The 11,038-nt window shown below is 38.6% G+C and overlaps 2 protein-coding genes and 1 long non-coding RNA gene across 6 annotated transcripts; 2 read left to right on the top strand and 1 right to left on the bottom strand.

The window, feature by feature from the left end:
* The first annotated feature begins 1,269 nt into the window (after nt 1–1,269).
* Nucleotides 1,270–2,001, top strand: LOC109898458 (uncharacterized). Of its 2 annotated transcripts, none has more exons than XR_004211283.1 (2): nt 1,270–1,679; nt 1,787–2,001. It is a non-coding gene; the product is annotated as an uncharacterized LOC109898458 (long non-coding RNA). The 2 variants fall into 2 exon arrangements; XR_002256361.2 differs by having other exon boundaries at nt 1,272–1,679; nt 1,800–2,001.
* Nucleotides 2,002–2,390: 389 nt separating this feature from the next.
* Nucleotides 2,391–5,734, bottom strand: litaf (lipopolysaccharide-induced TNF factor). Of its 2 annotated transcripts, none has more exons than XM_020493433.2 (4): nt 5,552–5,722; nt 3,967–4,171; nt 3,494–3,650; nt 2,391–3,372 (listed from the first exon to the last, which is right to left on the bottom strand). In XM_020493433.2, exons 2-4 carry the CDS (start codon nt 4,163–4,165, stop codon nt 3,264–3,266), a joined length of 465 nt encoding a protein of 154 aa, XP_020349022.1. In that variant the 5' UTR covers nt 4,166–4,171; nt 5,552–5,722; the 3' UTR covers nt 2,391–3,263. The 2 variants fall into 2 exon arrangements, with proteins under 2 accessions (XP_020349022.1, XP_020349023.1); XM_020493434.2 differs by having other exon boundaries at nt 2,396–3,372; nt 3,967–4,167; nt 5,552–5,734.
* LOC109898457 (stannin-like) lies at nt 5,715–8,065 on the top strand. 2 transcript variants are annotated; one of them, XM_020493436.2, is made up of 2 exons: nt 5,715–5,749; nt 6,587–7,074. In XM_020493436.2, exon 2 carries the CDS (start codon nt 6,698–6,700, stop codon nt 6,959–6,961), a length of 264 nt encoding a protein of 87 aa, XP_020349025.1. In that variant the 5' UTR covers nt 5,715–5,749; nt 6,587–6,697; the 3' UTR covers nt 6,962–7,074. The 2 variants fall into 2 exon arrangements, 1 of the variants encoding a protein (XP_020349025.1); XR_004211282.1 differs by lacking the exon at nt 5,715–5,749 and adding an exon at nt 5,852–6,157 and having other exon boundaries at nt 6,587–8,065.
* The last annotated feature ends 2,973 nt before the right edge of the window (nt 8,066–11,038 follow it).

Raw genomic sequence — 11,038 nt, 5'->3', positions numbered from 1 at the left:
TTTATTTCACCTTTATTTAACCAGGTAGGCCAGTTGAAAACAAGTTCTCATTTACAACTGCGACCTGGCCAAGATAAAGCAAAGCAGTGCGACACAAACAACAACACAGTGTTACACATGGAATAAACAAACATACAGTCAATAACACAGTAGAAAAAGTCTATATACAGTGTGTGCAAATGGCGTAAGGAGGTAAGGCAATAAATAGGCCACAGTAGCGAAGTGTGTTTTACTAAGGGCCACTTTAACCTGCCAGAAATGTTCTCAAAGAAAGGGAGAAAGATGTGACTTTTCAATTCAAATGAAAAGGTGTCCAATTTGATTTTCTAGTTTTATATTTGCTCGTCAATGTCATTATTATTTACGGACCATGGTTTTACAATAGTTCACAATAGTGATAGGCCTAAGAAACTGAATGGGTCAATCAGGATCAAAGAATTCCAATGCATTTGACAAAACGTGTATTCCCTATGCCCATCATCAGCAAGTGAAAATACCAGAGAAAAAGAGACCCAACTCGGTGGAAAATCTATAAAAATAAATAAATGATGAGATGATCGAATTGGTTCATCAACAAAAAATAATGGCTTATTTTCTATGTGAGGTTTATTTGGTTGAATATAACTTTCTAAAATTGTTACAAGTGTACTGATATAAGTAGGACACGTGACATCCCGGCAACTTTGGGAAAAGACACTTTATATAGGAGTTATCTTGAGATGGCTATGCATATTGATTGTATTAGGCTAGTAGCAGTCTCTCCAATGAATACAGGCGGTTTACATCAACAATCCTCATGGAAATGTATCCACCAATCCAAAGAAAGGATAGGCGGGAGCTAGACAGCCTCGGTGCCGCTTTGTGAAAAATGACTCCCATTGTCATGTATAATTAAGCAATAATGCACGAGGAGGTGTGGCATACGGCCAATATACCAAGGCTAAGGCTATATATACCAAGGCTATATTGGCCATATATCACAAACCCCTGAGGAGCCTTATTGTTATTATAAACTGGTTACCAACGTAATTAGAGCAGTACAACTACATGTTTTGTCATACCAGTGGTATACAGTCTGATATACCATGGCTTTCAGCCAATCATAATTCAGGGCTCAAACCACCCAGTTTATAATCTTTGATAATACCCACTGTTAGCACGACGTGTGCTTTTATTTTGAAATGTTAACATATTTTATTGTATTTTTATTACTAACGACAAATCGATATAAAAAGTACATGTCGGAACACAAGTCTATATATAAAAAATAAACAAAAGACAAACGTTGAAATCAACAACCCGGATATTGGTCACAATTACGTCAAAGGTCACACGAAATAAAGACAATTTATAACGAATTCGTTTGAAAGTGTTCACTCGCAGATGGCATGGACCCCGGACAAATTACAGTAAAAAATAAGAAAAGTCCTCCGATCAAAGTTCCTTCCAGCCAACTCCGAGAGGGAAAGATAAACAATTGAATGGCAAGCTCGAATTTAATATAAAAATACTGGGACAATGGAAAAACCCTGCACTTGTAGTCTCTGTGGTTTGGATGCAAGGGACAATAATGGAAGTTCGGTTGGATCACAACACGGTGCTTCTTTTGGACGAGACAGGGATATTCGTTGTCAATGGCGTCAACAACATTCCTAAGGGCAACCTATGCCTACTTCAGGGTGATTCACTTTAATTTTCCTTCTAGCTGCAGCTAAAATATGTACAACATTTAACAAAACCCTTGATTTGTTACCACGATTTTACACATGTAATGGTGATGATCCAGGCCCTCTCTCCAGAACCTGTCCTGCGCGCGGTAAAGATGGCAGACCTCTCTGAACGCGCTGCGGTTCACAGAAGAATGTGGAAGTTGGAGGTGGAAGGCCTTCAGCAAACGCTCACATAGAAAGAAGCATAAGCAGTATGTTGCTATCAATGCCTGTTTGTTTTCATTCATTATTTTTAGCTAAATGTAAATACAGCTACTGGTTTTGAGCAGTTTCTGGCCTGCCTGATATTTCATTGCCAAAGGTAATGGATCATAGCATAGAAGTACGTGCCCAACACAGTTTATGATAGAAAGTACATTATATGCATATATTATAGCCTAAGGTTTATGATAGGCTATAATTAAGCAATAAGGCATGAGGGGGTGTGGTATATGGCTAATATACCATGGCTACGGGCTGTTCTGTCATTCCGGTGGTATACTGTCAGCCAATCAGCATTCAGGGCTCGAACAACCCAGTTTATACTATATACATATAATACACTGAACATGTCAGAAGTGCTTGAAGAGGGGTTATGATGGGGAGGGGGGAGCTAGTCCGGGCAAGAAAGCACAAACTCAAACAAAATACAAATAATTTACTTTAAAGAATGAACAATGATCACATTTGGTGGTAAAATGATCTAATTTATTTGTGCTTATGTCATGCATACACATTGAAAAAGTGCCATTAAGTGAATTCTACAGACGCACACAATTGTATGTGAGGAATGAAAATAAACAAATAGGGCCTATACAATCAATGACAACCTTGTGAATCCATGGACTTGGGAATGCTCAAAGGTGCCTGAATTCCACAGCATAATTTACAGCAAAACCACTCCTTCATTCAAACTAAAGGCATTTAGGCCTAAGACAACAAGTGGATCTACTTAGGGCAGTTTGTACGATAAACTTGCTTACTTACCAGTAATCATCACAATAGGACTGTATTAAAAGGTAGTCTTAACAGGTAGTCATATTGCAGTTTGATTACATATAGATCCTATGAAAATATACAATCACAATATCGACCAGTCTTACCTCTAACCCCACCAACATTGTGTGCACATGACTATTCAAACTGACATATATACAATTATATAATAAAATCCATTTGAAAGTGCAATATTGACAAGTTATCTAGTGGACAAAGCTCTTAATAAAGGTAATACATTTATATAGATCACTCTTCTCTTCAAAGACGGTTCCATTGCATTTTCTTGAAATGGTTCCCCTCTAATCAGGGACTGATTTAGACCTGGGACACCAGGTGTGCAATTCATTATCAGGTAGAACAGAACCAGCAGGCTCAGACCTCATAGAGTAAAGAGTTGAGTACCCCTGATATAGACTACATGATGACCATCATCAAAATATGCATGTTTAACATGATTGTTTAGCCTCTGACAGTATTTGTAATTAGACAATTCAAGATAGAGACAGGCTGCAAGGTTGCATGCTCAATAGAGACTACTCTTTTCAAAAGACATAATCAAAGCCGTTTGTGTTCTCCAAGGACGTTGTTGCAGTTCGGACATCGATGTGTCACATCCTTCAAACCATCCACACAAAAAGGAAGCAGGCAACAGCCATAGATGCAACTACAAAAAACAAAAGATCAGATAATGCATTATGCAGCCCATACAAAATGGGACTTTTCAGGACTATGAACAACAATACACTGCAAGCACTGCAGGGGGACTCTTGATAAATTAATCTTACCCGAAAATGAACAGGCCAGCACATGTTAACCAGGCCATTGTTCCAGAGGTGTGCTCCAGCCGAGTGATCACCATCTGGGCACATGCAGGGCAATGAGTCTGCACTGGAAGATCCCCAAACACCACACCTGGCTGGACGTAAATGGTCTGAACTGACACTGAAGAACAAAGAATGTTAAACACCAAACAGGAAATTAAAAGCTAACGTTCATTACGTAGCCTTTTAGGGATTAGCTAGGTCCCTTGCACAGGACAATGTTAATCCATCAGATTCCAAAACTATTATGTTAAGAGTGCAAAGCAAACCAATAGTCTAAAATAGGGAATAGGCTACTTGAGATGGTTTGAAACCAAAAGAATGCATTCTGGATGGACCAGTTTGAGCTGTCTCAAGCCAAGTGTGTCAAGAGAGTTCGACCTATGAGGGAACAGCATAGTGAAAAGTGAAAACAATGTGATGAAGATTTTAATTACCTATTGGACTGGTAGTACTGTGAGCCGTTGGTTGATATATTTGATTATACGGCTGTGTTGGGTATGGATACTGTGCAGATTTGGTGTAGGCAGGAGGAAGCACCGTCCCCTGGTACTGAGGACCCACTGATTCTTCATAGGAAGGTGGCTGAGGGAGCCCCACAAATCCACCTGTCTCCATTGGTGGTGCACTTGCCATGTCTTTCTTATTAAATCATCAACAACAACAAAAAAATCATAATTTACATTTATATTGCAATGACTGGAGGTCTATAGATTAATAATTTCTTAGCATATTTTTTAAATAAAATCAGATAGCCAGGTCTACATGGCTTCAGTCACAGCTGTAACAGGCTGTAAGGTTAGCTAATAATACCTTAATCGTATTACATGGCTCTTTTAAAACCAACGTTATACAACAGGTATACAAGAGTCATGGAACATGATAACATCTCTAACCCTTGTGCTCTGTTGGGAAAAAAAGTGCATCCATTGTGGTATGGGTCAGATTGACCCGCACAGTTTAAACACACTCTAGACGGTCAAAGAATCAAGTAAAAACAGCTCAAACTTTATTTTGTCTTGTCAGACCTTTCAGAAAGAAGAAAAACAATAACATTTGATTTCAAAACTTCTATATATTTAGAGCTATTTTGTTAAACCTATTTCCTTTCTCTAAAACAAGCATTTTCTGTTTGGAGCTCATTTTTGAGTGTCTGTGTCAGAGATCTGCTGCACTCGCGCTGAGAATAAGCTTGGGAAAGCTCATTTTCACCCCAAAATAATTATAGAAGTGCCACCGGAACCAGTCAAAACAAAATACACAGAAGACACTTGTTTATTTTGGACCTGTGCAAATATCTATACACATGAAAGCCTCCGGGTCAAAATGACCCACAACATCATGTTTGTATACAAAATCTACTCAAGACATTCCACAACACACCAGTGTCCACATTTTTAAGTTAGGTTCATGACCCTAAATGAGGACAAGTAATTTAATGGAGAAAAAGAGGTTAACTAGTATTTTAGAGAACTCAAAAGTGGAAATGGGTGTCAAATTGAACCGCAACATAATAGGAGGGTTAATGAAATGAACTACTATGTTAGTCAGGTAACGTTAGTTGGATTAAGGGTACAGTTAAAGTTAGTCATGTAATGTTAACTCAAGACTCCAGTCAGGCTAGTCTAGATTATAGCTAGCTAATCTAGCTAGTACGGTAGGAAACTCATTTAGCTAGCTAATTTAGCTACAATACTAAACAAACTTGTCAGGACAAGACTGAACTTCGAAAGCTAGTCAGTGGCACCTGTGAAACACTATTACGTTAGGCCCACGGGCCCATGTTACTGCAAATAATCAACTGGCTTGCTAGCTAGGCAAATAACAGTAGCTACAACTCGGTTATCTAACTAAATGACCATTAGTCAAGACGAGACAGAGGCGTCGTCGATGGCTGTCTAAAAACCTAACGTCTTGCTAGCTAACGTTAATCCTCATATTTACGGGAGCTCAAGGCTTCAGTGTACTGTAGTTACATACTTTTTAGAAGACAAACACTTCAACTAACTAGCTTTTCCTTACCTAGCGACAGTAAAGTTGGTTGATTAACCTGCTTCTTTGACGTCCAAACAAAATGCTACTTTACAGTAGCTCGAGACAATTTCCAGGAACAAGCAGCCTGTATGTATCACGTGATATTTTGGAGTCTGGAGGGGTCTACCAGTATTTGCATGACACCACCACATAGCATTGAACTATGACTGATATGAGACCGAGATGGTAACACATTAGCAAATATATGAGCTCCTATAACTATTTAACCGTTCAAAATTATGTCCATAGACAAACATGAAGTGATATATATATATTTTAAATGTACATGTTGTCAGTGAAGATAATCTAGCTACTACTGTTGCTTTAAAATAGAGATTGACAGCACAAATAACATTTGTTGCGATATATTGTGCATCACATGGTCTCATTTCCTGCACTGATACAGGGGCCTTGAAGTTCGGTTTTTGCGTGGGTGGCTACTAGTGTATTTAATGCACTGCATGAGCAAATTTTACGAATGAAATCGGTTCAATTAGGAAGAGCCATGGATCTTATGTATTGATACAGGCAGGGCTGTTGCTGCATAGCACATTGATGAAGATACGCGATCGCGTCGTCTGTTTCAATGGAATGGTAAGGTGTCTCATCTAGTGCGTCTTGATTCTCGTTAGGACCCGATGTATCATGCATGGACATACATAAATGCGTATTAATGTGCAATGATTCGGCGTGCACAGTTAAAACATATGCGTTAGCTTTGAAGGCCTTCCGTTCATTATTGCATACGCTATTATGCAGAATATAGCGTATAGATAATATATGATTACCTACCACAGGGTGGTAGGCTATCAACTTAATTTTTTATCAATACATTATTTCAAGCCTTTTGCTTATTTGGGGGATTTGGAGGCCTATAGGCCTATGGTTGAATCAGCAGATGTCTGCCCAAAATTCATTATAAACAGATTCAGATGTGCAGATTACAAGCACTGACAACAGGGTTTATTTTGTTATTTTTTGTTAGTTAAATATTCAACATTATTTGCTTTTTGTGACCCCCAGGTCTCCCAAGCAGAACCGTAAGACACCAAAATCAGCAAGGGATCATACCACGCAGTCCTTGTCAAGTCCCCTGTTCTGTGACAATGCTCTGAGTCACCTTCCTGTTGCAACATGTACATCACAGACCACAGCCCCACTACTGGGGTGGTGACAATCATAGTGATCCTCATTGCTGTTGCTGCCCTCGGTGTTCTCATCTGCGGATGTTGGTGCTACCTGCTCCTGCAGCGGATTGGCCAGTCTGAAGATGAGGAGAGTATTGTAGGAGAGGGCGAGACCAAGGAGCCCTTCCTGATGGTACCGTACTCCACCAGGGGCCCACACATCGAGCACAAAAACAAGCTCACCCACAACGGCACTGAGAATCACACTTAACTGAGTCATTAAGAAACCGTGGTCATCACCTAATATTAACCAAGAGGATCTCCTCATTCACATTTCATCATCTTTCATCAAGCCATTGAAGAATGATAAACGGACTGCAGCTCAATGTCAATGTCTTAGGAAATGTGATATTTTTGTTTCTCATTCCACTGTATGGATCTCAGTCAGGATGTGAGGTTGTGAACAGTTCATTGTTATGTTTCTTAAGTGTACATATTTTGAACACAAAAATGTACATCTAATTGATATTGATAGTTTTTGTTAACTCAGCAATCCACTACTGAATTTTGACGATAGACACAAGACAGCGCTCTGATGAAATGAGTGGGCCAAACCTTCTTCAGAGCTTGTTGGAAGAATGTATGGCAAATTGATGACAAAACAATTGACTTAATATCAAGTTGCTCAAATTATTTGAAATTAGCTTAATTTGTTTGTTTATTTTGCATAGTTGAACTTGGTTTTGTTTTCTCCTGTGGTTGCACAGGTAACCACTCAACTAAAACCAGTCATTGAAAGGGCAATTCTCCTTTGATAAACCATCATATTTCACAAGCACAACAGGGTCTGAGTTTTAGTGAGGTCCGCACTCTAAAATACTATTTGGAGAACAGCAAAAAGTTGGCCATGATTGCTACACCTTTAGATAGCTGGCTAGACTAATTTAACAATCTAAAAAAATGTAATTGATATGGGCTACTTGAGTGACAGTCAGTGAGGGACATATAAGAAGAGGGAAACTGCTGATGCACAACCAAGTTCGAAATTGCACCTTGTGTATTCTACTATTCCAACTCTCAACAGTAAGTTGAGACCCCTACTGTTCCTAAAAAAAATGATAGATTATTATATATTTTTATAATGTTGGCAAGGTCCGTACCTCGGTGTCCTCATATGTAGCTACAACACAGTAGCTGCTGCAACTGACATGGGTTGAGAAGTCCTACCAAGAAGCTACCAAGAGCCAATTACATATTTTCTATATTCAGTTGCAACATAGGAAATCCTGATGGAAAGATTCTATGGTAGCTGAGCAGGTTGATATTTGATGAAACAATGTTATAAAGTATTATAAAAATGTAAATAACATGAAGACTATTGTTCTCTTTGTCATTTGATGTACCATTGTATCATTTCCAAATCAACTTTAAATTTTATATCGGTCCATAGGCCTTATGATTACTTTTAGATTAAATCCTAACAGGTGTATGTATAGTTGATAGTTATTCTTATGGCTTTTTATAAGATGGCAAAATATCAAACTAATGTGACAATTTGGAGATTTTTATATGATTACACAAATGGTAGTAGTATTGGTTCCAATAAGTTTGCTTTCAAACTTGAGATGACTGTTACCATACTGTACTTCTGTCTTGTGAGTTCAGCAGCTTGTGAAATACAGTATACATTTAAATGTACTACTAAAAGTATGACCACCTGTATAAGTAATATGCATTATGCATAGACTTAATTGGAAGGCTCAATGCCTACAGTGTCATACCGGTGCAGAGAGATGATTCACCATCTCCCACATAGCCTGAAGATAGTTAGAGTTAGGACCTACCCAAAACAGGGCGCATTCCTCAGGCCAGGCATTGTTGACATGCCAGATCTTACAACTCCAGAATAGGTATTTTACATTTCAGCTAACGACATCATATGTTATAGCAATCTGCCAGTCGATGACACAGTCGATGAAGTGGCACGAAACCATTGGTTGATGCATGCAACGTCTGAGCAGGAGAACGCAACCTGCTACAGTGCCTATAGAAAGTTTACACCCCATTGAACTTTTTTCAAAGGTTGATTTAATTGTAATTGGTCATTAATCTACATAAAATAATCCCTAACTAATGTCAGTGAAAATAAAATTCTACACATTTTTACAAAATTAAATAACTGAAATATAGTAATTGCATAAGTATTCACCCCCTTTGTTTAGGCAAGCCTAAATTAGTTCAAAGTAAAATGTGGCTTAACAAATCACATAACATATATTGACCCACATTACAGGGTTTGACATGATTTTTGAATGACTAACCCTTCCTCTGTCCCCGATACAAACATCTGTAATGTCCCTCAGGCAAGTATTGAATTTCAAGCACAGATTCAACGACAAAGACCAGGGAGCCTTTCAAAAGACACATAAAGAAGGCCAGTGATTGGTAGATGGATAACAATAACAAATCAGACATTGAATATATATATTTAAGCACGGTCAAGTTAATAATTATACTGTGGATGATGTACTAAACCACCCAGACACATCAAAGATGCAGTTGTCCTTCTGAACTGAGCTGCAGGACAGGAAGGATGTCACCATGAGGCCATTAGTGATTTTAAAACAACTACAGCAAACTGGTCTCAGACTAGACGTAACATAGTAAATGTAAATCTGGGACACTCAAATTAGTATAATATGTTATGTTTGGCATAGTTACATAATATAGGTTACTTTAAGGCGAACACGAAAGGAGTGTGGTTGTGTACCACAAACGTCTAGCAACGAAAAGGTTGCGTGTCCGAATCTCATCACGGACAATTTTAACTAATTTGAATCTTTGCAACTACTTACTACTTTTGAGCTACTTTGCAATTACTTAGCATGTTATCTAACCCTTCCCCTAACCTTAACCCTTTAACCTAACCTTAACCCTAAATCCTAGCTAATGTTAGCCATCTAGCTAAGAGGTGTTTATAAAATGTATTGACTAAGGGTGGTGAATATTTACAGTGCATTTGAAAGTATTCAGACCCCTTGACTTTTACCACATTTTGTTACGTTACAGCCTTATTCTAAAATTGAATAAAACCTTATTTACATAAGTATTCAGACACTTTGCTATCAGACTTGAAATTGAGCTCAGGTGCATCCTGTTTCTATTGATCATCCTTGAGATCTTTCTACAAATTGATTGGAGTCTACCTGTGCTAAATTCAATTGATTGGACATGATTTGGAAAGGCACACACCTGTCTATATAACGTCCCACAGTTGAAAGTGCATGTCAGAGATTTTCTGTCTGTATTGAATAGTTTATCATCTGGTAAATCTAACAGGAGTGACCTACTATTGGAGGTATTAATGTTATTATGGAGAATTGAGAGAATGGGTGTATTAGTAAGATTCTGCTGGGTCCCAGCACATTCCCATTCAAGTGTGGAAGGGGATGGAATTGTAGACCAGTTAGCTAAAAGAGCTTAGAAATGAGAAATAATTGATATTAATGTGCCACTGGGTAGAGGTGAGGCAAAATGTAAGATCAGAGCCATTTTGATAGATGTGTGTCAGAAGAGATGGGACTCTGAGCACAAGGGCCAGCATGTATATGCCCTCCAAAAAAAGGTCGGTGGACCAAGGTTCAAAGGTCAGATTAGGACGGAAGGTGGCGTTTGCTCGATTGCACTTAGGACATTGAACTCGTCATTACATCTGGTTGGCAAGCATATGAATGGTTTGTGTCTGGAGTGTATGGTCGATGAAACAGTGGCGCATGTGTTGTTATATTGTCGTAAGTATGATGAAGAGAGGGAAAGATTGAAGTGTAGGGTCATTGAGGTTGAACGGGGTTGGAAGGAATTTTGGGGATAGGGGAGGGTCTATTAGAAGTTAGTAGGGCTCTTTTTTATTTTCTCAAAGTAGTGAGTTAAATCAAATCGAATGTTATTTGTCACATGCACCGAATACAACTTACAGTGAAATGCTTTACTTACAAGCCCTTAACCAACAATACAATTTTTTGAAAATACCCCCCCAAAAAGTAAGAGATAAGAATAACAAATGATTATAGAGCAGCAGTAAATAACAATAGCAGTGCTATATATAGGTGGTACCGGTACAGAGTCAATGTGCGGGGGGCACCGGTGTTGAGGTAATTGAGGTAATATGTAGGTAGAGCTATTAAAGTGACAGTGAAGAGGCGACTCTGGGATGCTGGCCTTCTAGGCAGAGTGTGCAAAGAAAAAGCCATATCTCAGACTGGCCAATAAAAATTAAATATTTAGATGGGCAAAAGAACAAAGACACTGGACAGAGGAACTCTGCCTAGAAGGCCAGCATCCCGGAGTC

The sequence above is a fragment of the Oncorhynchus kisutch genome, linkage group LG10 (genome assembly GCF_002021735.2).
Source record: "Oncorhynchus kisutch isolate 150728-3 linkage group LG10, Okis_V2, whole genome shotgun sequence".
Lineage (NCBI taxonomy): Eukaryota > Metazoa > Chordata > Actinopteri > Salmoniformes > Salmonidae > Oncorhynchus > Oncorhynchus kisutch.
Note: the sequence above shows the minus strand (reverse complement) of the source record. Positions and strands in the feature narration are given on the sequence as shown.

Excerpts from the sequence above, each read along its gene's own strand:
- litaf (XM_020493434.2), bottom strand. The coding sequence starts at position 4,165 with ATGGCAAGTGCACCACCAATGGAGACAGGTGGATTTGTGGGGCTCCCT. Across the intron at positions 3,651-3,966 it reads CAGTACTACCAGTCCAATAG|TGTCAGTTCAGACCATTTAC; the intron begins GTAATTAAAATC and ends TTTGTTCTTCAG. Across the intron at positions 3,373-3,493 it reads GCTGGCCTGTTCATTTTCGG|TTGCATCTATGGCTGTTGCC; the intron begins GTAAGATTAATT and ends TGTTTTTTGTAG.
- LOC109898457 (XM_020493436.2), top strand. The coding sequence starts at position 6,698 with ATGTACATCACAGACCACAGCCCCACTACTGGGGTGGTGACAATCATA.